The sequence below is a fragment of the Piliocolobus tephrosceles genome, chromosome 13 (assembly GCF_002776525.5).
Source record: "Piliocolobus tephrosceles isolate RC106 chromosome 13, ASM277652v3, whole genome shotgun sequence".
Taxonomy (NCBI): Eukaryota; Metazoa; Chordata; class Mammalia; order Primates; family Cercopithecidae; genus Piliocolobus; species Piliocolobus tephrosceles.
In genome coordinates this window covers 101,474,481-101,494,506 of record NC_045446.1, presented here as the reverse complement: position 1 = coordinate 101,494,506, position 20,026 = coordinate 101,474,481, and the positions used below count along the sequence as shown (strand labels likewise).

General features: G+C 46.2%; 1 protein-coding gene across 5 annotated transcripts in view; it reads left to right on the top strand.

Moving 5' to 3' along the window:
- PPP2R1B (protein phosphatase 2 scaffold subunit Abeta) overlaps window positions 1–20,026 on the top strand; it is a 42,765-nt gene that overhangs the window by 16,381 nt on the left and 6,358 nt on the right. For 2 of the 5 annotated variants that reach the window (XM_023208211.3, XM_023208209.3), the window contains 4 exons: window positions 2,700–2,760; window positions 7,822–7,976; window positions 8,980–9,122; window positions 9,502–9,593. In XM_023208211.3, the coding sequence (XP_023063979.2) occupies window positions 2,700–2,760; window positions 7,822–7,976; window positions 8,980–9,122; window positions 9,502–9,593 (451 nt within the window). Of the gene's footprint in view, window positions 1–2,699; window positions 2,761–7,821; window positions 7,977–8,979; window positions 9,123–9,501; window positions 9,594–10,032; window positions 14,151–20,026 lie in introns of all 5 variants that reach the window. The other 3 variants (XR_003308373.2, XR_003308372.2, XM_031933933.1) reach the window with 3 other exon arrangements.

The following is a 20,026-nucleotide window of genomic DNA, read 5'->3' as shown; positions in this document are numbered from 1 at the left end:
TAGGCATGAGCCACTATGCATGGCCAACATTTGTTGATTGTTGAGTATTTTTTGAGAAAGGTATGTCAGTTTACTATTGACATCACTACAATTTGTTTCCCCTTCCTCACTCCCACTTCCATTCCTTTCAGGTCATGGCATATGGAATTTGTTTTTTCTTTTCTTGAACCCCTGAATTTATATTGTTAATTTTAGTACATTTAGTTTATGAACATGCATTTTGTGAATGTCTGTGGCATTATATGTTGTATAAAATTGAAAGTATCCGATTCTTTGAAAAGGATACCAGACATTAATGCATAGCGAATGGGATCAGGTGAAGTTATTTTGTCATCCTTTTCCTCTGTCACTCCAAAGTGCTATGGGTCATCTTCTCTTCACTGGTGATTGTCATGGATCTACTCTTCAGAGTGGAGAGGAGCAGTGGTTAACTGATTTGCTGAAGACCAAAACTGTCTGGAAGAGAGGCTGCATTTTAGTACCATTTCTTTTAACCTCTGCTCCTTCTAGACCTGGAAAGTTTCCCAGGGTTGCTAGCTCTATAGAGAGCAGTGTGAAAGCAAGGCAGATGGTGTCTTTGGCTGACTTACACCTGTCTGGCAGGGGTAACATGCCTCGGTCATGAACATTTTGCCTTACAATTTTTTTTTTTTTTTTTTTTGAGACGGAGTCTCGCTCTGTCACCCAGGCTGGAGTGCAGTGGCCGGATCTCAGCTCACTGCAAGCTCCGCCTCCCGGGTTTATGCCATTCTCCTGCCTCAGCCTCCTGAGTAGCTGGGACCACAGGCGCCCGCCACCTCGCCCGGCTAGTTTTTTGTATTTTTTAGTAGAGACGGGGTTTCACCGTGTTAGCCAGGATGGTCTTGATCTCCTGACCTCGTGATCCGCCTGTCTCGGCCTCCCAAAGTGCTGGGATTACAGGCTTGAGCCACCGCGCCCGGCCTGCTTTACAATTTTAACTGCTTGTTAGTATATATATTCTCCTTAATTTTTCTTTATGTCTAAATATTTTTATATCAGATGGTCAATTTATAAAATTCTCTCAAGACTTTATGTATGACCTGGCTTGTGGACCATGGTAAGTAAGTATAAAATTAAACTGCAAAAACTGGAAAGTAGGGCAGGCGTAGTGGCTCGCGCTTGTAATCCCAGCATTTTGGGAGGCCGAGGTGGGTGGATCACGTGAGGTCAGGAGTTCGAGACCAACCTGACCAACATGGTGAAACCCCATCTTTACTATATAAAAGATTAGCCAGATGTGGTAGTGGGCGCCTGTTACTTGGGAGGCTACTTGGGAGGCTGAGGCAGGAGAATTGCTTGAACCCAGGAGGCAGAGGTTGCAGTGAGCTGACATTGCGCCGCTGCACTCCAGCCTGGGTGACAGAGAGAGATTCTATCTCAACAACAACAACAAACTGGAAAATAAAAGTTAATTAAAACTGAAGGAAAATTCTCAACCTGATATGAAAAAGAAATCTTGGCTGACGTAATCTAAGTGTATGCCAAAATTAGTTCATTAAGATCTTTTAATACAAAGCAATTTTGGGCTGGGTGTGGTGGCTCATGCCTGTAATCCCAGTACTTTGGGAGGCTGAGGCGGACGGATCACTTGAGTCTGAAGTTAAGAGACCAGCCTGGCCAACGCGGTGAAACCCCATCTCTACTAAAAATGCAAAATTAGCTGGACGTGTGCTGCACGCCTGTAATCCCAGCTACTCGAGAGGCTGAGGCAGGAGAATCACTTGAACCCGGGAGGTGGAGGTTGCAGTGAGCTGAGATGGTGTCACTGTTCTCCAGCCTGGGCAATAGAGTGAGACTGCGTCTCAAACAAAACAAAACAAAACAAAAAAAAACAAACACTATTTTGTCTTAATAACTGTTTTCAAAGCACTGAAACATTATATTACCTCTCTTTATTTAAAATATAGAATCACCGTCAGGAACTTCTTAGAGTTCAAAGAAGCAAGACTGTAAACGTGTAGACCCCAGAAGGGAGGAACGTGTATGTCACAGCATTCTCCCATGTGGTGTGGAAGCCCCAGGGTGAGAGGATGGTGTAAATTGGCTCCCGGAGCCCATCCCCAACCTGCACTGAAGTGGCCACCTGTTGACCGTTGGGAGGAACAGGGCTGGGAGAGCAAGCCATGCCTGGGCTATATCCCCTGTAGTCCTGGGCCTGCTTTATTCTCCCTCCAGGGCTTTCTCCTATTGTCTCAAAAATACTGTCTTTAATTGGGGGATATCTCTGTTGAGGTCAGTTGCTTTATCGCTAAGGATTTGTCATAATAGTAACCAAAAAGGGAAGAAAATTGAGAATTAGTAATATTACCGACAGGTGTTTTCCTGGGTAATTCATTTTTACAGGTAATCCAGATTTGCTTGGCAGACCATCCACAGTGCATTCTTCCTGCTCTTTTGCAGTGTTGTGACTGGCTTCTGGCCACCCTGTTCTCTTTCACCTAGGAGGGCCTACGCCAGCTCACGTATGCTTTTTGTTTGTTTGTTTATTATTTCCATCCAATAAAATAGATGTATGGTTTGTTTGTAATTCCCGTGTTTCCTTTCTGTCTCTTTCATGAATTCAGTTTATTTGAAAACAGCTTTTTTTAGCCTTCAGGTAATCTTGGTGTAATGTAAATAGACCATCTTTATTTCTGAATTTTGGCCATGTATATTAATGGAATCTTCTGTATCTGTAGGGTGTGGAATTCTTTGATGAAAAGCTGAATTCTTTATGTATGGCTTGGCTTGTGGACCATGGTGAGTAGATAAAAACAAATTATTGAAAGCCCATATATCCATGATGTTCATACATTTCCTTTTAGAAAGGAATCTCAGTCTGACCAGATATTTTGCCTTAATACTGTAGGAATGAAGAAAGGCTCTAATTAAAGTTTAGTCTTTTGAATATGAATTTGACATTTCTACCAATTTTTTTGTATCTTATATTTTATTTTCTCCATTAAACAATTTATTTGCATTATTTCTTACTCAATCTATTACATTATCTTCAGGCCATCTCTTTTATATATCTACTTACTCCTCCCTTATCTGAGGATCCTCTTTTTGACCATCCTGTAATTGGTGTCTTCAGCAGCTATACACTAGGTTGGATGGAGATTGGAATTAGATGAAGGGCCTGGGTGGGAGAGATAGTTACTTGGCTTTTTTGAGGTAACATAGAAGAGGAGATCCTCAGTGAGACAGTAGAGGATTCTTAGGTGTGGGAAACATTAGCTTTGCCATAGGGATAGAGAGGACCTGGATTTCTGGTTTGGGTGAAAGGAAGACTTACTGCTTGTATTCTCACTGCTGCTGCTACAAAGCTAGGAGAGGGTGAGCTCAGGGCAGGTCAGATAGGACAGCAGGAATGAGCAGATGACTTCCTGCTGAGGCCTCAGGTAGAGGTATATGTGTTTGTCCCCTTGTGTGCCAGGCAGCAGCAGTGGTGACAGATGGACCCTCTGTGCCAGGCCCCAGGTCCGGACTTGACAGCTTCAATGTTGTCTTAGACCTGTTCCAGTGAGTGTGAGTGCCCCTATGGGGTCATGTGACATTGTCCTTGAGCTTTGATTCCATGTTTTGGTTTGGTGGATATAATAGATATCCTGAGTCAGTTCCACAGTATCTTTTATATACTTTCTATACGTATTTAATACATCTCTTTGTTCATCTGTGGGTGCTTATGCCTGGAAATTTGGGAGGAATGAGGATATTTGTGTCTGCTTATATGTGTAGGTGGTTTTGTTAAAGGCATATTTGCATCATATGGAGGATCATATGGTTAAGAGTGTGAAGAGGAAGGATGTGAAAAAATATGTGAAAATGTGTAAGGGCTTATATATGTGGGTATTTCCAGTGTTTTCAAACTGGATTGTAGACTTCTTTATTTCTCTTTTTCTTCTCTAAAGTTACCTTGTTGTGGCCTCTTTATTTCTTTTTAAATAAAACTTAAATTTGGCAAATCATAGGAAAGAAATACCGCTTTTTTAAAAAAGTTTATGTTATATCTGATAAATATTTAATATTACTGGGAATGGTGCTTCCTAGCAGATCATTCTGTGCTTTTTTACATTTTATTTTACTTTAAGTTGTAGGATACATGTGCAGAACGTGCAGGTTTGTTACATAGGTATACATGTGCCATGGTGGTTTGCTGCATCTATCAACCTGTCATCTAGGTTTTAAGCCCCACATGCATTAGGTATTTGTTCTAATGTCTCCCTCCCCTCACCCTTCACCCCCTGGTAGGCCTCAGTGTGTGATGTTCCCCTCCCTGTATTCATGTGTTCTCATTGTTCAACTCCCACTTATTAGTGAGAACATGTAGTGTTTGGTTTTCTGTTTCTGTGTTAGTTTGCTGAGGAAGATGGCTTCCAGCTTCATCCATGTCCCTGCGAAGGACATGAACTCATTCAATTTTTATGAATTGAATTTTATACATATTCCATGATGTATATGTGCCACGTTTTCTTTATCCAGTCCATCATTGATGGGCATTTGGGTTGGCTCCAAGTCATTCTATGGTTTCTTTAAAAGCTGGCAGTTTAGATTAAGGTGGTGTTTTATTTTGAGGAATTTTTAAAGTTCTAATATTCCACGAATAATTAGATTCCTGACACCCTTTCTCTGTAAGATTGCCTTCTCTATGCAACTTGATTACTCCTTCCTCTTTTCTGATTTTCTCTTTCAGTTTGGGAGCAGGAGAAACCCGTGTTTATTTCACTGCAGCAGTATGCTGAAGTGGGGACTGCAAGAGTTCCATGAACCGGCCGGGTGTGGTGGCTCAAGCCTGTAATCCCAGCACTTTGGGAGGCCGAGACGGGCGGATCACGAGGTCAGGAGATCGAGACCATCCTGGCTAACACGGTGAAACCCCGTCTCTACTAAAAAAAAAAAAAAATACAAAAAACTAGCCGGGCGAGGTGGTGGGCGTCTGTAGTCCCAGCTACTTGGGAGGCTGAGGCAGGAGAATGGCATAAACCTGGGAGGCAGAGCTTGCAGTGAGCTGAGATTCGGCCACTGCACTCCAGCCTGGGCGACAGAGCGAGACTCCGTCTCAAAAAAAAAAAGAGTCCCATGAACCAATGAAATAACAGCTCTGAAGTTGTTCTGTACTTAATTAATCACAGGAGCTTTTTTGCTTTTGCATTTCAGATAAGTGTTATATAATGATCACTGGATCAGTCAGAGTTTTTGAAACTTTTTCCCTAGTTATGAAACTACTAAAAGAACATTGTGAAAATTCCAGAGAAGTATAAGGAAGAAAGTATCACACACCTATATTCCTGTGGTTGAGTAGACAGTTTTGATCAGAGGGAGGAATGTAGAAGGGAAATTTATTTATTTATTATAGGAGAAAGGAGAAGGTATCAATTATTGAGCATAGACAGACATTCAAAGAAACCTTGCAGGTTAGCCAGGCCTTGAGGGGAAGTGGGGAGAAAGAGAAAGAAATAGACAAAAGAAAGCAGGAAAAGAAAGCAGACAGAACTGTGGAATGGTTTGCGTTCTTCTGAAAACAATTCAGAGGAGCCAAGAACATAGTAGGCATCTGGCCAAGTAGAGTTCTGTGCAGTTAAGGTCTTGGTCAAGGCTGTGTGTGTGTGTGTGCCCAGTCTCTGGTTCTTCTGGCAGTGAGATCCCTTCCTATGGTAATGGCATTATGATAAAAATCTAAAGCAAGTTAAAAAAAAAATAGTAATTTGCTGAGCATGGTGGCTCATGCCTGTAATTCCAGCACTTTGGGAGGCTGAGGCGGGTGGATGACTTCAGGTCAGGAGATCGAGACCAGCCTGGCCAACATGGTGAAACCCCATCTCTACTAAAAACACAAAAATTAACCGGGTGTATTGGCAGGCACCTGTAATCCCAGCTACTCAGGAGGCTGAAGCAGGAGAATTGCTTGAACCCAGGAGGTGGAGGTTGCAGTGAACTGAGATCTCGCCATTGCACTCCAGCCTGGGCAACAGAGTGAGACTCTGTCTCAGAAAAAAAAACGCTGGGCACAGTGGCTTACACCTGTAATCCCAGCACTTTGGGAGGCCGAGGCAGGCGGATCACGAGGTCAGGAGATCAAGACCATCCTGGCTAACACGGTGAAACCCTGTCTCTACTAAAAAAATACAAAAAATTAGCCAGGCATGGTGGCGGGCGCCTGTAGTCCCAGCTACTCAGGAGGCTGAGGCAGGAGAATGGCGTGAACCTGGAAGGCAGAGCGTGCAGTGAGCCAAGACCGAACCACTGCACTCCAGCCTGGGCGACAGTGAGACTCGGTCTCAAAAAAAAAAAAAAAAAATTAATGAGAGGAGAAGACACAAATACTCTAGCTAGCTCCACTTTAGGGGGAAGGACAGGGAAGGGTTTGGCCCAAAGACAAAGACTATGGATATGAAGGGAAGGAATCTGTATTACAGTAAAACAGTTGACTTGAGTTTGTTCCTTAGTGCGTCTGAGTCTTACCGCCAGGTTGCTTCTCCTGTAGGCTGTCAGTTTAAGTGCTGATAATCAGTTGTATGGTCACTTGTCTATGCTGTCTTGCCTGTTCTCAACATCATTGCCCAGAAGGATCTATGAATAGAAGAAGTTGGCTATTTCTTGGTTGGAGGCTTGTATAAATTGCCTAGGACTGGGACTGTGACTTGGATAGCTATTCCTGCCCTTCTATCATCCCAGGAAGGTTGGGCCCACCTGGGGAGAGAAGTAGAATAAGGAATCAGTACCTACCACCCTTGATTTGTTAATCTGAGCCTACATTTTGAGTCTTACTGGATCTGTAGAGTGAAGTGACACCAGTCTTGTTTTTGTTCAGTGCTGTATATAGCAACTAATTGTGAGAGGATTGTAGCGCAGACCTTTATTATCTAGCTTTATGTCTTTGATACATGATCAAAGGATATAGGGCATTATTAGATGTTAAGGCAGGCACATTGACTCAAAGACATTTGACATCTTGTTTCAACCTAAGCATTTTCATGGAGAGGAAGCAAGTCAGTCTGATGTTTGTATTTGCTGTTGTACAGATGACCACAGTGGCCTCCACGCCATTTCCTTGATGTCTTCCTCATTCTCAGTCAGCGTTGGTTCTCCATGATGTTGCTGGAATAATCTTGCTAAAATTCCACATTGGTCATCAGGTCACAAGCTTGCTTTAAAAACTCATCACTGTTTTTCCTAATCAAATCTAAGTCTTTTATAATGCTCTGTGGTCTGGGTCCACCCTAATTGTCTAACTTCAGAGTCTCACAGGTTTCAGGTTTTTCCCTTTGTGTCCTGGATACATGCCTTTACCCTTTCTAGGAATTCCTCCCTGCTTCTGTCCACTGACACAGATCCTCCCAAATCTTCACTGCCCAGTGCAAGGCTTCTTTCTGTGCTGACGCCTTCCTAGACCTTCCCTGTTCACTCTTCTCTGCAGTGCTACAACCCTCACAGCCTTTACTACACAATGCCAGACTTCATTCTAATTGCTCTTACACCATGTGCCTTCATGGAGCATGTTAGCTTTCATTTCTCTGATAAGAGCATATGACCTGTGAGGGGAAGTGTCTTCTGTATTCTTTTTGTAGCAGATAGTAGGCACTTGTATTTGTTAAATAATTGGTGATGCATATAGTGAGCTTGCATCCCTTTTTTGTGGATATGCACACTTGGAAACTGAGTTGGAGCTGAGCATGCTTGTCATTGCAGCATCATTACATGTGGAGTCTGATTGCAGAGAGGTTTTGCTTTTGGTCCACATTTGATGTTCATGTAAGTAAACTAGGTTATGCTTAAAAAACAATAAGCAGCGTGAGAACATGTTTTTGACCTCTTCTGCAGTATACGCCATCCGAGAAGCTGCCACCAACAACCTCATGAAACTAGTTCAGAAGTTTGGTACAGAGTGGGCCCAAAATACCATCGTTCCCAAAGTGTTAGTAATGGCAAATGATCCTAATTACTTGCATAGAATGACTACTTTATTCTGCATTAATGTAAGTATAACATAACTCTTATTGCTAAGCTTAGGCATTAAAGCAAAATTATTCATGACTATTTCTGAATTCTCAATATACTGTCTTCTATTTGGCATATATGTCTTGTATTGATTAATTGGAATACAGGAGATGAGAGAAAATGTCAATTTTAAAATTCATGTTAAAATCTACAGTATTGGCCGGGCACAGTGGCTCACGCCTGTAATCCAGCACTTTGGGAGGCTGAGGCGGGGAGATCACCTGAGGTCAGGAGTTTGAGACTAGCCTGGTCAACATGGCGAAACCCTGTCTCTCTACTAAAAATACAAAAATTAGCCGGGTGTGGTGGTGTGTGCCTGTAGTTTCAGCTACTTGGGAGGCTGAGGCAGGAGAATCCCTTGAACCTTGGGCAGGAGGCGGAGGGCGCAGAAGTTGCAGTGAGCTGTGATCGCACCACTACACTCCAGCTCGGGCAACAGAGCAGAACTCCGTCAGAAAAAAAAGAAAACAAACTACAGTATTTAAAAAGTGCAACAACTTATTTGTGAATTCTGGTCTAATTCTCTGATCATTTGAATGATTCCTGTGTCTCCCACTCAGCTGCTCAAACTAGAAATATTTTCCTATTGGTCAATTATTTTCTATTTTTTTGAGACGGAGTCTTGCTCTGTCGCCCAGGCTGGAATGCAGTGGCCGAATCTCAGCTCACTGCAAGCTCCGCCTCCCGGGTTTACGCCATTCTCCTGCCTCAGCCTCCCGAGTAGCTGGGACTACAGGTGCTCGCCACCTTGCCCGGCTAGTTTTTTGTATTTTTTAGTAGAGACGGAGTTTCACCATGTTCGCCAGGATGGTCTCGATTTCCTGACCTCGTGATCCACCCGTCTCAGCCTCCCAAAGTGCTGAGATTACAGGCTTGAGCCACCGTGCCCAATTATTTTCTTATTAAATATTAATTTGTTTCATTAGATTTTGGAATTTTTTTAAAAGTATTTTAAATGTGCCATCTTATTTATTTTTCTAGGCACTGTCTGAGGCCTGTGGTCAGGAAATAACCACTAAGCAAATGCTGCCCATCGTATTAAAAATGGCAGGAGACCAAGTAGCAAATGTTCGCTTCAATGTGGCCAAATCTCTACAAAAAATTGGACCAATTCTAGATACCAAGTAAGATTTTAGTGTTTAGTCTTGTTTTAAAAGCGTATTTTAAATTTTACCTTATAGTGGGGAGTAATTAGCTAAAATTAACTTCAGGGATTTTCACTTTGCCTAAGATCTGGATTTGCTTAAAGAAAATAATTTAGTAACTGATTTTGAGGATGTCCACTATGACTTTTATATTTAAGCTCTGTATATGTCAGATCATTGTCTGAAACTGATTTTGCTGAGAATTCTTTAGACATTATTTTGTGTATTTGTCAGGTTTATAAATGTTTTTAAATTTTTTTTACTTTAAATTTTAACAATGACCATAAACCATATACACCAGAAAAGATTTCTATCGCCCATTAGACTGTCTTTCACAGATAATACTTTTGAATGTCAGTGCTTTACAGGGAGAAGTTAAGCCAGTACTACAGAAGTTAGGTCAAGATGAAGACATGGATGTCAAATACTTTGCACAGGAAGCTATAAGTGGTATGTATGTCCTTCTTTTGCCTTGCAGCTTATGCCTTGGGTAATGGGGTTTATCTCTATTATGTGAGAGGTGTTAAGTGGGTAGGATGATAAGTATTATGGGAAACAGGGAGGGTGGTAAGTTCCTGGAATGCTGGTGTCTCTCTGATTAGAACCCTCTTGGCCCACCGTTTTCTCATAAGTGAGCAGGCTATTTTTCTTAGTTACATGTAGGACTGGGTAGGAAATACGATTCTCACTGGTAAGAACAGTTTTTTGTTTGGAATTTAACCAATTTTTAAAGTTTCACTTCTGATTAGCCTGGCCAAGTAAAGACAGTAACCACAGTGAGAAGCTGTTAGTTTGATATGTTTGGATCATTGTTACTGTGCTTAATATTCACATAGATCATTCATGAACTTTCTGTACCACTAACCTGATTTTGTTTGGAATTTTCCAGTTCTTGCATTGGCATAATGAGGAGCAGGAGGGAAAAGACCTTTACTAAATTCTTATCACAGATTTCTAGTCAATGTGTTCTTAACTGGGTGGAGAAAGAATGGAAAACCTTCAAGATCTCATCCAAGCAAATGGCAACAACTTAGAAGAAATCAAATTTTAGTGACCTGATTCTTTCTAAAGATGAAATGGGATTGTTTTTTACTCGTCTTCCTTGTTAAGTCATTATTTAAGCCATTCTTACTGACCAATTCCTGACACTTGATACTTGATTGTCTCCTAATGCTTTATCCATCACCACCTGGGCTCCTGCATCCTCACTGTGGAATCAGGCCCCAGCCACATAATGTTCCAGACAAAGCCTGGAAGGGTGTGGACCCAGGCGTGGAGTGGAGTGATTCTCTTGACGTTTACATATATGTCTGTGTCTCTCCATCATTCCAAAGTTAAATGTACATGTTTAGAATAACTTATTTTATAAACTCTTTGGGAGGCATGTTGAGATTTCACCGTAGTGAAAGCCACATTTTCCTGCATTATGATGGTCTGCATCAGTCTCATCAGTCTCACGTGAAAGGGGAATGTGGAAGCTCAGGGTTAATGTAGTGGTTATTTTGGTTTTTATTTGCTCGTGTCTGTATTTTGGTTTTTATTTGCTCATGTCTGTAGTCATGTCATTCAGAAACCTGAAGTGTGGCTGCATCTTGCTGCTAATGTGTGATGTTGACACCTAACTGAATTTGAACAGTTCACCACTGTGCCTACATTTAAAAATACTTCTCTCTCTTTTCTGAAAAGCTTTATCTGTAGTGCCTCGTAATAAGCAGTATGTCTGTTTCATTGTAAGATTGCAGTTCTGTATTTTGAATGAGTCTGAGAACCACAGGGATAATACTTTTCAAACTGCAGTTTTACTGCTAATTTTTTAGTATAGGTGATGCTGGAGTCTTATTTGAAGTGTTTGCTTTTCTACTTTTACAGTAAAACCTCATTAATTCTGAAATTTAAGATAATGAGTTAAGCCGAAGAGTTTACTAAGAAGCAAATTAATAGTAAGGAAGCCTATTTGAACTACTAAACAGTTTTAAAGCCCTTTTTAAAAAGCACCCATTTGGGGTCGTTTGAGGTCAAGAGTTTGAGATCAGCCTGACCAACATGGTGAAACCCCGTCTCTACTAAAAATACAAAAAAGTTAGCTGGGCATGATGGCACACACTTGTAGTCCCAGCTACTCAGGAGGCTGAGACAGGAGAATTGCTTGAACCTGGAGGCAGAGGTTGCAGTGAGGGAAGATCGCACCCCTGCACTCTAGCCTGGGCCATAGAGCGAGACTCCGTGTCAAAAATGAAACAAAACAAAAAAACAATTTTTCACATAATCAAACTCACCCTGTCTCATGACTTTTGGTTAAGGGGGTTTTCCCATAGTTTATTTTTCTCTCAGTGCATCTTGCTATGCGGTTTGTTTGTTACCCTTTTGGTTTTTGAATTGTTGATTTTGTTCACAACCTCTTTTAAATCTAGCAAGTCCTGTTCTGTTTAGTGAAGGCCCAAAGACTCCTCTAAGACTTTGTGCATTTGTTACATAAAGCCAAGTTTTACTAAATACTTTCAAATTTGTCCTACATTTGAAAAACAGAACAGAAATTGTAAATCAGAGGTTATCTGTCTGCATTTTAAACCACCAAATTACCTTACATTAAGTTTCTATTTTATGACTTTGGGCTGAGAATTAAGTGTTTTCCTAAGCAAAAATCTTTTTCTGTATTCTCATTTTATTATCTTATGCTATTATTCTATAAACATTTTAATTTTGGTTTCATAGGCGTTTATTTTTTATTACCTGCAAGTTCTTCTTCACTGAATTTCATACTTGAGAGACATTTGTCTTCATGAAACAGATTTGCATTGGAACCATTGCTTTACTGTAGTTGGAAATACCATTGTTTTGGGGACAGACTTTTAAAATGCCCTCGTGTCTCCCCCTGAGGAGCCCTAAGCATTGACTTCTCCACCCTAAAATTGAGAGAGGGAGAGTGGGCCCTGGCTTTCTCAAGCATGGGTCAGGGGGTTCAGTGGGGCCTCTGTCTTTTGTGGTGACCCCTCAGGGGTTTCATTGTTACCTTCTGAATTAAGCAAAAGAGAATTTGCTTTGGTACTCTTTGGAGGAATTGTGCTTTGGCTCATAACTTGGCCATGTTCTCTATGAATTAGTTCTCCTATTTTTTTTTTTAAAACTACCTTAAACTTAAGGGGAAATTTCTCCTATCTTGATTTCACTGGAATATAGGCTTTAGGAGCTCTGTAAGGCTGGTATTTTTGTCTGTTTTATCTTCTGTATTGCCAGTGCCTGGAACAGTATCTGGTGCACATAATAGGTGCTCAATAAAAATGTGTTCCAGTGGATGAATTTCTAAAATATCCTCTGATGTGTTGTGTACATGGAACAAATCATCAAAAGAACCAGAGTGTGTCTTATTCTCCCATTGACACAAAGATTTTCCTGCTCTCAGGAAACAAGCTTTATGTGGCCCTTCTCTGGTCCACTGGCTTAGACTACAGTTCTGTGTGGATTTATCTGGTTGCTTGAAACGTGTTGTTTTTCATCCTTGGCAGCTTACATCAGTTGTTTGATTAGAAAAATGAAGCAGACACACACACACACACACACACACACACACACACACACACACACACACGTATTACCTGTGCCGATACAAATGTCTCAGCAGCAATGGAATTCACCTTGGTGTTTCTCTACAATTTGTGTGGGGTTTACTCCTCACAGGTTTAAGAGACCAGGTCTTGTTTCTTTCTCTGTGCTACCAAGAAGATGTGAACCTGAGGATGCATCTTGTTTCATAAGAAGGAAAACAGGTGAATACGTGGTTTCTAATGAGGTCTTGTTGAAATAACGGGCTGCCCTCAGCTCACAGAAATACCACAGCAGCCACTGTGATGCAGAGCCCCAGGGGTCTTCGCCAGACCGCTTGTCCCGTCTCAACAGACGGCAGCCTGACCTTGGAGCTGGCTTGCCCAAGCATTCAGGTTGTTTGCGTAGACCTCTAGGGAAGCAAGCCTGTCCTTCCTGACCCGGCAGTTAACCTGGTGCACTTTTGTTCCTTTGTGAACCGTTGTGTTGTCACTAAACCGAAAGGCTGGGGCTTGCCCTTAGACGTCACATTGGCTCTGTCCCTGTGGCGACGGCAGGGCAGGGTGGCCAGACAGGTTAGGTCCTTGTCCTGTCCTCTTGCCTTTTACTTAAATTCCTCTGACTTAAAAATGGTGACACCCTTATCGTAAAGCTTCCGATTTTTCTCCACTGCTTGGATATGAAACTAGAGGGAGAGGCCCTGTTGCCCAGTGTTCTCCTGGTTTACCAGCTGAGGTGACTGCAGTCTGATGTGATGTCATTGTTTCCCTTTGATTCTCCAGTATTCCTGTTTCCATCCAGTTCCTTACTCCCCTCTTTCCTCGTCCCTCGCACGTCTCCCTCCAGTCCTCTGTACCTAGAATAGTCTCACTGCCCCGTTTGCCTCCACGAGCCTGCTGTTTCCAGGAAATTACATAACGTTCAGTTGGGATGGAAATCTGGAGGACGAAGAGAGTAATTCCTCATTGCGTCAAAAAGCCAAGTCATTTCTGTCTCCAGAGTTGTTCTCTTACACTGAGAGGAGTTCTGAAAGGAGCCAGGTCTTTCCTGTGGTCAGGGCTCTGGAGGCCATCAGTGACCAAGATGTAGGGAACAGCCAGGTGGACACCAGAAGGCCCGATGGGGTGGCGCTTTCCAGGGCCCCGAGGGAAAGGCACCTCAGCACGACCTGGACTGCCCCAGCCTTCAATGCCCAGTGCTCCACATACTTGTCAGCTGCTGCTGGACTTCCCAGCTCTGCTGGCACAGCTGAGGGCATCCTGGCTGGGAAGCACAGGTGGGCTTGGGAGGGATGTGCCCTGGTCAGGGACAGTTACAGCTCCACTGTCTGTGTCTCTAGTGGTGGCACAAAGGCTGAGGAAGCTAGATTTTCCTGTGAAGGACAGTGGAGAACCCAGTGTCCCTCGGGCTGACAAGAACCATTTCCCAAGACCCAGGGTGCCTGGAGAGGACATGGGGAAGGTAAGTGTCCCGGAAGCCTGGGGCCAAGTCCTGCCCTCAGGGCTGCGGGCAGCCAGGGTGGCCTGGTCTGCAGGGAGCTGCCGCAGGGTAGGCCGAGAAGCAGCACCTCTCACTTTATCCCCAGGGGAAGAGTCCAATTTTAAGGGCCGGGAGTAGGTTTTTAAAGCCTGTTGCCGGTTTACTTCATTCTGGGAGTGCTTTCTGAGGGACAGCTCGCCGGCCAGAGCTGTCACTATTGTAGCTTGAGGCCCATCTCCCATCACCTCCCCGTCTGACAGCGAAGCCCATACAGAGGACACTGGTGGGGTTTGGTGAAGAATTGCTTGTAAAAGGGGGCTGTTCCCATTTTCCTCACTTAATACAGAAGTGACTTGCCACAATTCCTCTCAGTTAGTTCCATTCAAGATAAAAATAGTTGCAAGTTTCTCTGTAACAGCTCATGTTCTACAAGCCCCACTGGACGCCACTCTGTGTGGAATTGGTGTGAAAAGCCGTAGTTCAGCAGTCGGTGCCAGCCACTGCCCCAGGGCCATTCATTAGGAGGGCGATTTGTGACTTACAGATATATTCAGAAAAGGAGAGCAGCAGGGCTTGGCTGCCTCGTGCTGACGCCAGACTGCGTTTAGTTCATGGGGGAAAATCTGACATTCTCACACCCACTCTAGTGGGTTCGCTTGGTGACAATTCTATGAAGTAACATCAAAAAGGCTGCCTTGTAAGTCACATGGCTTTTCATTTTATGTGAACCGAAACCATGAAAACGTTTTTTCCTGTTGTTGAGGTCCAGAATCGCCTTTGCTCACTTTGAATGTTCTTGCCTTCCTGAGTGGCTGCACACTTGTCCGTGCAGTGGCCACCCAGTGGGAGGAAGGGCTGGGTGACGACTGTCCGGATGGATTCCCGAGTGGCCAGTCCTTGGAGTCCATGTCCTCTTCACAGAACTGGGCGCAGGAAGGAGAACTTGGCTGAAGGAGTGGGGGATGACAGTTACACATTTTTTAGGCCTAAACCACAGACTTCTTTAGGAAGAAAGGGGTTACGTCTTCCTACAAATTCAGAGCCAACTGCTCATGCCATAAATGCGTGGTAAGACCCGATCTGAGCGTGGGTCATTGAGGTGGCCCTTCCATGGCTGACCTGCTCAGCTCTGACGGCTCAAGCTGTGCCTCCGCTAGCTGAGGAGTTATTGAGAATTAACTGTCGTTACTCGAGCCTTGGTCACTGCAGCCCCTTGTCAGGCACTTCAAATCTCATGTCATCCTCACCCACCCTAGGTGGTTAAGTGCTGTCATTATTTTTCGGTCCCTCATGAATCTCCCCCAACCCCTGTCATGTCTATTTGAGAATCTGTTTTTCCAGGAAAGGAGGCCCAGTGGTGCTAGGCCTCTGAGGCTTCAGTTCAGTTAACTCAGAAAAATCCCCCGCCCCATGACTCAGGGAGCCTTCCCTGCATTTGTTTCCAATGACCTGAGGGGGAGATGGAAAGAGAATTGGCTGTTGCCAGGCAGAACCCTGTGTGTCAGGGGCCAGCAGCCAAGTGAGTGATCCAGGAAGTCATCCAATTGCAACCAGAAATTGTACTTAACCCCTCACTGTCTAGGGTGCGTAGTGGACTTGCCAGTCTGTCCGAACGGGGTGAGAGTGAGCGCCTTGCTCTTGAGAGCCCCGGGAACCATCAGTTCTCAGCCACCCTCAGGGCCCTCAGGGAGCCATTGGACATTCCAGGGGCTGGGTCCCTCACTTGAAGAGAAAATGGAAGGGGCGAGAGCCAGTCTCCCTTGGTGAAGGGCGCCTCCTTGGCGCCCTTGAAGTCTGTGGAGGTGCCTGTGTGTTGGATGTCACGTGTGTCCCCCAGGCAGGATCTGCCAGGGAGCAGCGTGGGTCACCTCCCACACCGTGCTGCCCCAGGCCCGCGCGGCGGCTCGCTCCCGGACAGGACGCAGGGTGCTCCCTGACGAAGCTGCTGGCAGGCCTTGTCAGGCGAGGGTTAACAGGGGATTTGTTTATTGAATCACGAAGTAGCTGTCACATGATTTTAATCAAAACACCATTTCCCTGACAACAGTGATGTCAGTCTTGTTATTGCAGGAAGGAGCAGCTGTGAGGGACATTCAGTCTCCATGCCGAGCCCAGGTTTGGAGACTAAAATCAAGTGAAGCATCCATAAATAATGGCTACAGACATTGCCTGACTGCGTCCACCCTCCTCCTCTTCCTTTTCTCTGCAGACAGTCTGTCCTGTACACACATTGACCTGAGATCAGCCCTTGTACCGCGTCTCAGCTAACACCATCTTCTGCCTTCCATGCGCCTTCTACTCTTGTTTGTGGTTTTTCCTGCCTTCCTTATTTTCCCCAAACTCAGAGAGTCCCCTGGGCCCTGAGGGTCTCTGATTTGTGCCTTTTGACCTGTGTCTCTTCTCTGGATCGAATTAGCTCCTGCTGGTGAACCAGGCTGTTCTGGGCCTGAGGCCGGAGCCATTCCGCAGCTCAGGAACCTTGCTTGTCCTAGAGCCAGCCTCTAGCATTGGGGGAGGGCTGCGTGTCCCTGTCCCTGCCAGAGAGTTAGGCTGGCAGGGCCTTCGCGCTGCCCTGGGGGTCTCAAGGGCAGCTCTGAGGAGCTCCTTAAGGGCCAACCTCTTGGCCAGCAGATTGGTTCTCCTGAACCCAGAAAGACTACAGGAGGTGTGAGTCCAGTCACACTGAGGACTTCTGACAAAGACCAAAGCCCGGGGATGCTGGATCCCATCCCCAGTGGCCTCCAGCTAAGGGAATTGGACCTTGAAGTCCATGGGGAAGTCAGACGCAGGCTGATGACAGGGCCCACGGAAGCAGGTCTTTAGGCTGACCTCCTGTCAGCGCCCTCTCCACTGCGGGGCCTGAGGACAGCCATCTGCACAAAAAGACCCCCAGGCCTTCCAAGTCTCCACACTGGAGGCTGACCTGAAAGTTGGAGATAAAAAAGTCCTACCTGTGACAGAGATTCTCAGGGATGTTCTTATGTTTGTGGTACCCATAGCTGATGCTGCCTAGAACTCATTTCCCAAAATTCAGAAATCCTGGGGCAGAGTTCCCAGTTCTCAGCCTGGAGCAGATGCTCAGAACAGCGCAACCACACTTAAGCCGGTGAAGACAGAGCTCACAGGCAAGAAACAGCCATTTTCTGTACCTAGTGTTGGGGCAGGCAAGAGTTAAAGACAAGCAGAGTGGAGCTCTGTGACAGCCCTCCAGGGGAGTGGGGGTCTGCCAGGCAGTGCCATGCCAGGCTGCATTTGCCCCTCGCAGTAAACCCAGGGGTGAAGCCATCCAGCCTGTGCTCCAAGTTACCACTGGAGACACCAGCCTTTACAATGATTTGCCTGGGTTAGTGGCAGGGCTGAGAGGGCGCCAGGGGCTGAGGCCTCTGTCAGAGGTTCTTTGCTGCCTTCTGGACTGTCTCTGCCTGGGGGGTGGCCAGGTGGCGGCTCCCGGGCTGGGTGGGAGCTGGGCCCTGCTCTCCCAGGCTTGTTCCGTGCCCACCTCTCCTTGCCTGGCCCTCTCATCCCTAGTTCCCTCCCGCTGCCTGCCTGCCCTTTGGCCCTCACTTTGCTGGCACAGGGGAGCTGCTAAGCATTCGGGCTCTGTAGTGACTGGAAGGCAGTTCTGGCGGATCCCAGACGGAAGAGACAGGCAAGGCTGTGCACTCTGGGGGCTGTGTGTGGCTCACTTGGAGGAAAGGCCTTGGTGGGCTTTTCCTCCATTCCGTTGTGTCCCACCCCCAACTATGTGGGTGGCCCTGGGGTGACAGTGAACAGACTCCTTAGGGTCCAAGTTGTCAGTCAGCCCCACTTTGGGCATCTCACTTTTGGGGGGTGAGGAGCTGGAGCCAGAGCTGTGCCAGCCGACCTGAGAGTGACTCAGTTCTCCCTTTCAGAATCGCAATCCCTAATGCCTCATTTCCCTCTGGGCCCACATTTTCTGAACTTTCTGCTCATCCAGCTTTTGGGGGCTCAGCTCCCGGGGAAGTCTGCTTCCCGTGCTGCTGCTCCCTCCTGTCTCCTCCCTCGCAGACACCATGCTGGCTTGGGGGCTCAGCCTGGCTCATGCTTTCCCTGGGCTTGGAATCGCTTTCTGCCAATTTCAGAGCAGCTCTGAGTCAGTCCACCCTAGGAAATCCCCCCAGAAACGCGGACAAAGGGAGGCAGCAGCAGGAAGGCTTGCTGGAAAGAACAGCGGCAGAGGCACCTGGCAAGCTCTCTGCCCTGCCTGCCCTTGGTTTGGCCTGAGTGATTTGTGGGCACAGCTTCATACCTAGGGGGAGGCAGGTGTGCCAGTGGCACCCGTGTCTGAGGGAGGGCCCAGCCCCTTCCCTTCGCTTCAGTCAGGACCCACATCTGCCTCCTAAGGGACATTGTCTAGGATGATTCCTGGCGATAATCCATCGCTCAAGGGCTGCTCAGCTTTTGAAATCACTGGCGGGGCTGAAATGAGAAGGGCAGAGCTCTCAGCCCCCAGGGCAGAGCAGCCGTTTTCTGTGCAGGTGACATTTCCTTTGTAGCCACGTAGCACCCAGGATTTAGTACACAAAGCCCAGAACTTCCTCCCATGGTGCCTGTGGGCTGCTAGCGAGCAGGAGGCTCCCTGTCACCTAGATCCACCCAGGGAGGGATTAGAACCCCTCAGCAGGGAGGGTCCCTGTGATCTTTGTTTGTTTTTTGAGATGAAGTCTTGCCCTCTCGCTCAGGCTGGAGTGCAGTGGTGCGATCTTGGCTCACTGCAACCTCCGCCTCCCAGGTTCAAGCGATTCTCCTGCCTCAGTCTACAGAGTAGCTGGGATTACAGGCGCCCACTACCACGCCCGGCTAATTTTTGTATTTTTAGTGGAGACGGGGTTTCACCATGTTGGCCAGGCTGGTCTTGAACTCTTGACCTCAGGTGATCCACCTGCCTCTGCCTCCCAAAATGTTGTACAGGCCTGAGCCACAGCGCCAGACCAAGAACTTTAACTCTGAGAGAGCAGAGGCCGGGCCAGGGGTTCCTAACTTTGGTCCCTGGTCGGGAAGGGACTTCAGGGGGCCCAGGAACCAACTCCTGTCCTGAAATTCTGTCTGAAGTTCTGGGTCTGTGAACATGCTCTTTGGGAAGAGTCCATAGCTTGCATGTCAAGGGGATCTGTGAGCCCTCAATTTAAGATCTAGTGGGGGAGAAAGCAGCTGCTTGCCAGGAACAGAACCTTGGGTCCTGTTCCCACCTCTCCTGCGTCATGATGAAGGACTTGGGAAATGCAAGCACTGCTGGCCGGTTCCATCCACCGGGCAGAGACCCTGGGTGTGGGGTGCAGGCCTCCCTGCCGCTCTCCTTCCCCACCCTGCTGGAGCCTTCAACTCACAAAGGCCGCAGAACCGAAGGGCGTCCTGGGGAGTGCGGGGTTGGGGCCTGGCTGGCCACTGGTCTGTTATTTTGCCTGCGTCCTGGGGCACTGGAGTTGTTTTTGGCAACACAGAATAAGAATGATGGAGAAATCTGGTGGGAAAGGGAAAACATTGTTACTGAAATTTAGTGCTTTCCTTAAAAAAGAAATGAAACTCAGCAATACTGAAATTTTGGGTAGCCAAGGGGTAACCACCAGTGTAAGGCAGAACTGAGCTATTGTCAGCCGTCAGGCAGCAGTGGACGTCGGTGGAGGGGGCTCCGCTCCTTCCAGCCTCTGCCAGTGTGGGCCCTGCCGACTGCACCTTCCCAATGCTACCCAGAGGCCAGCGGCTCACCCCGCAGGGAGAGAACTGTCTCGGTTCTATAGCATGGGCTCAATTGGAATGGTTTGAGTGAAACCAAATTTCAGTCGAGATTCTGCTGCCAGCAAGCTGGATATAACAGTGGCCTTTCACTCAGGGCCTGGCACTGA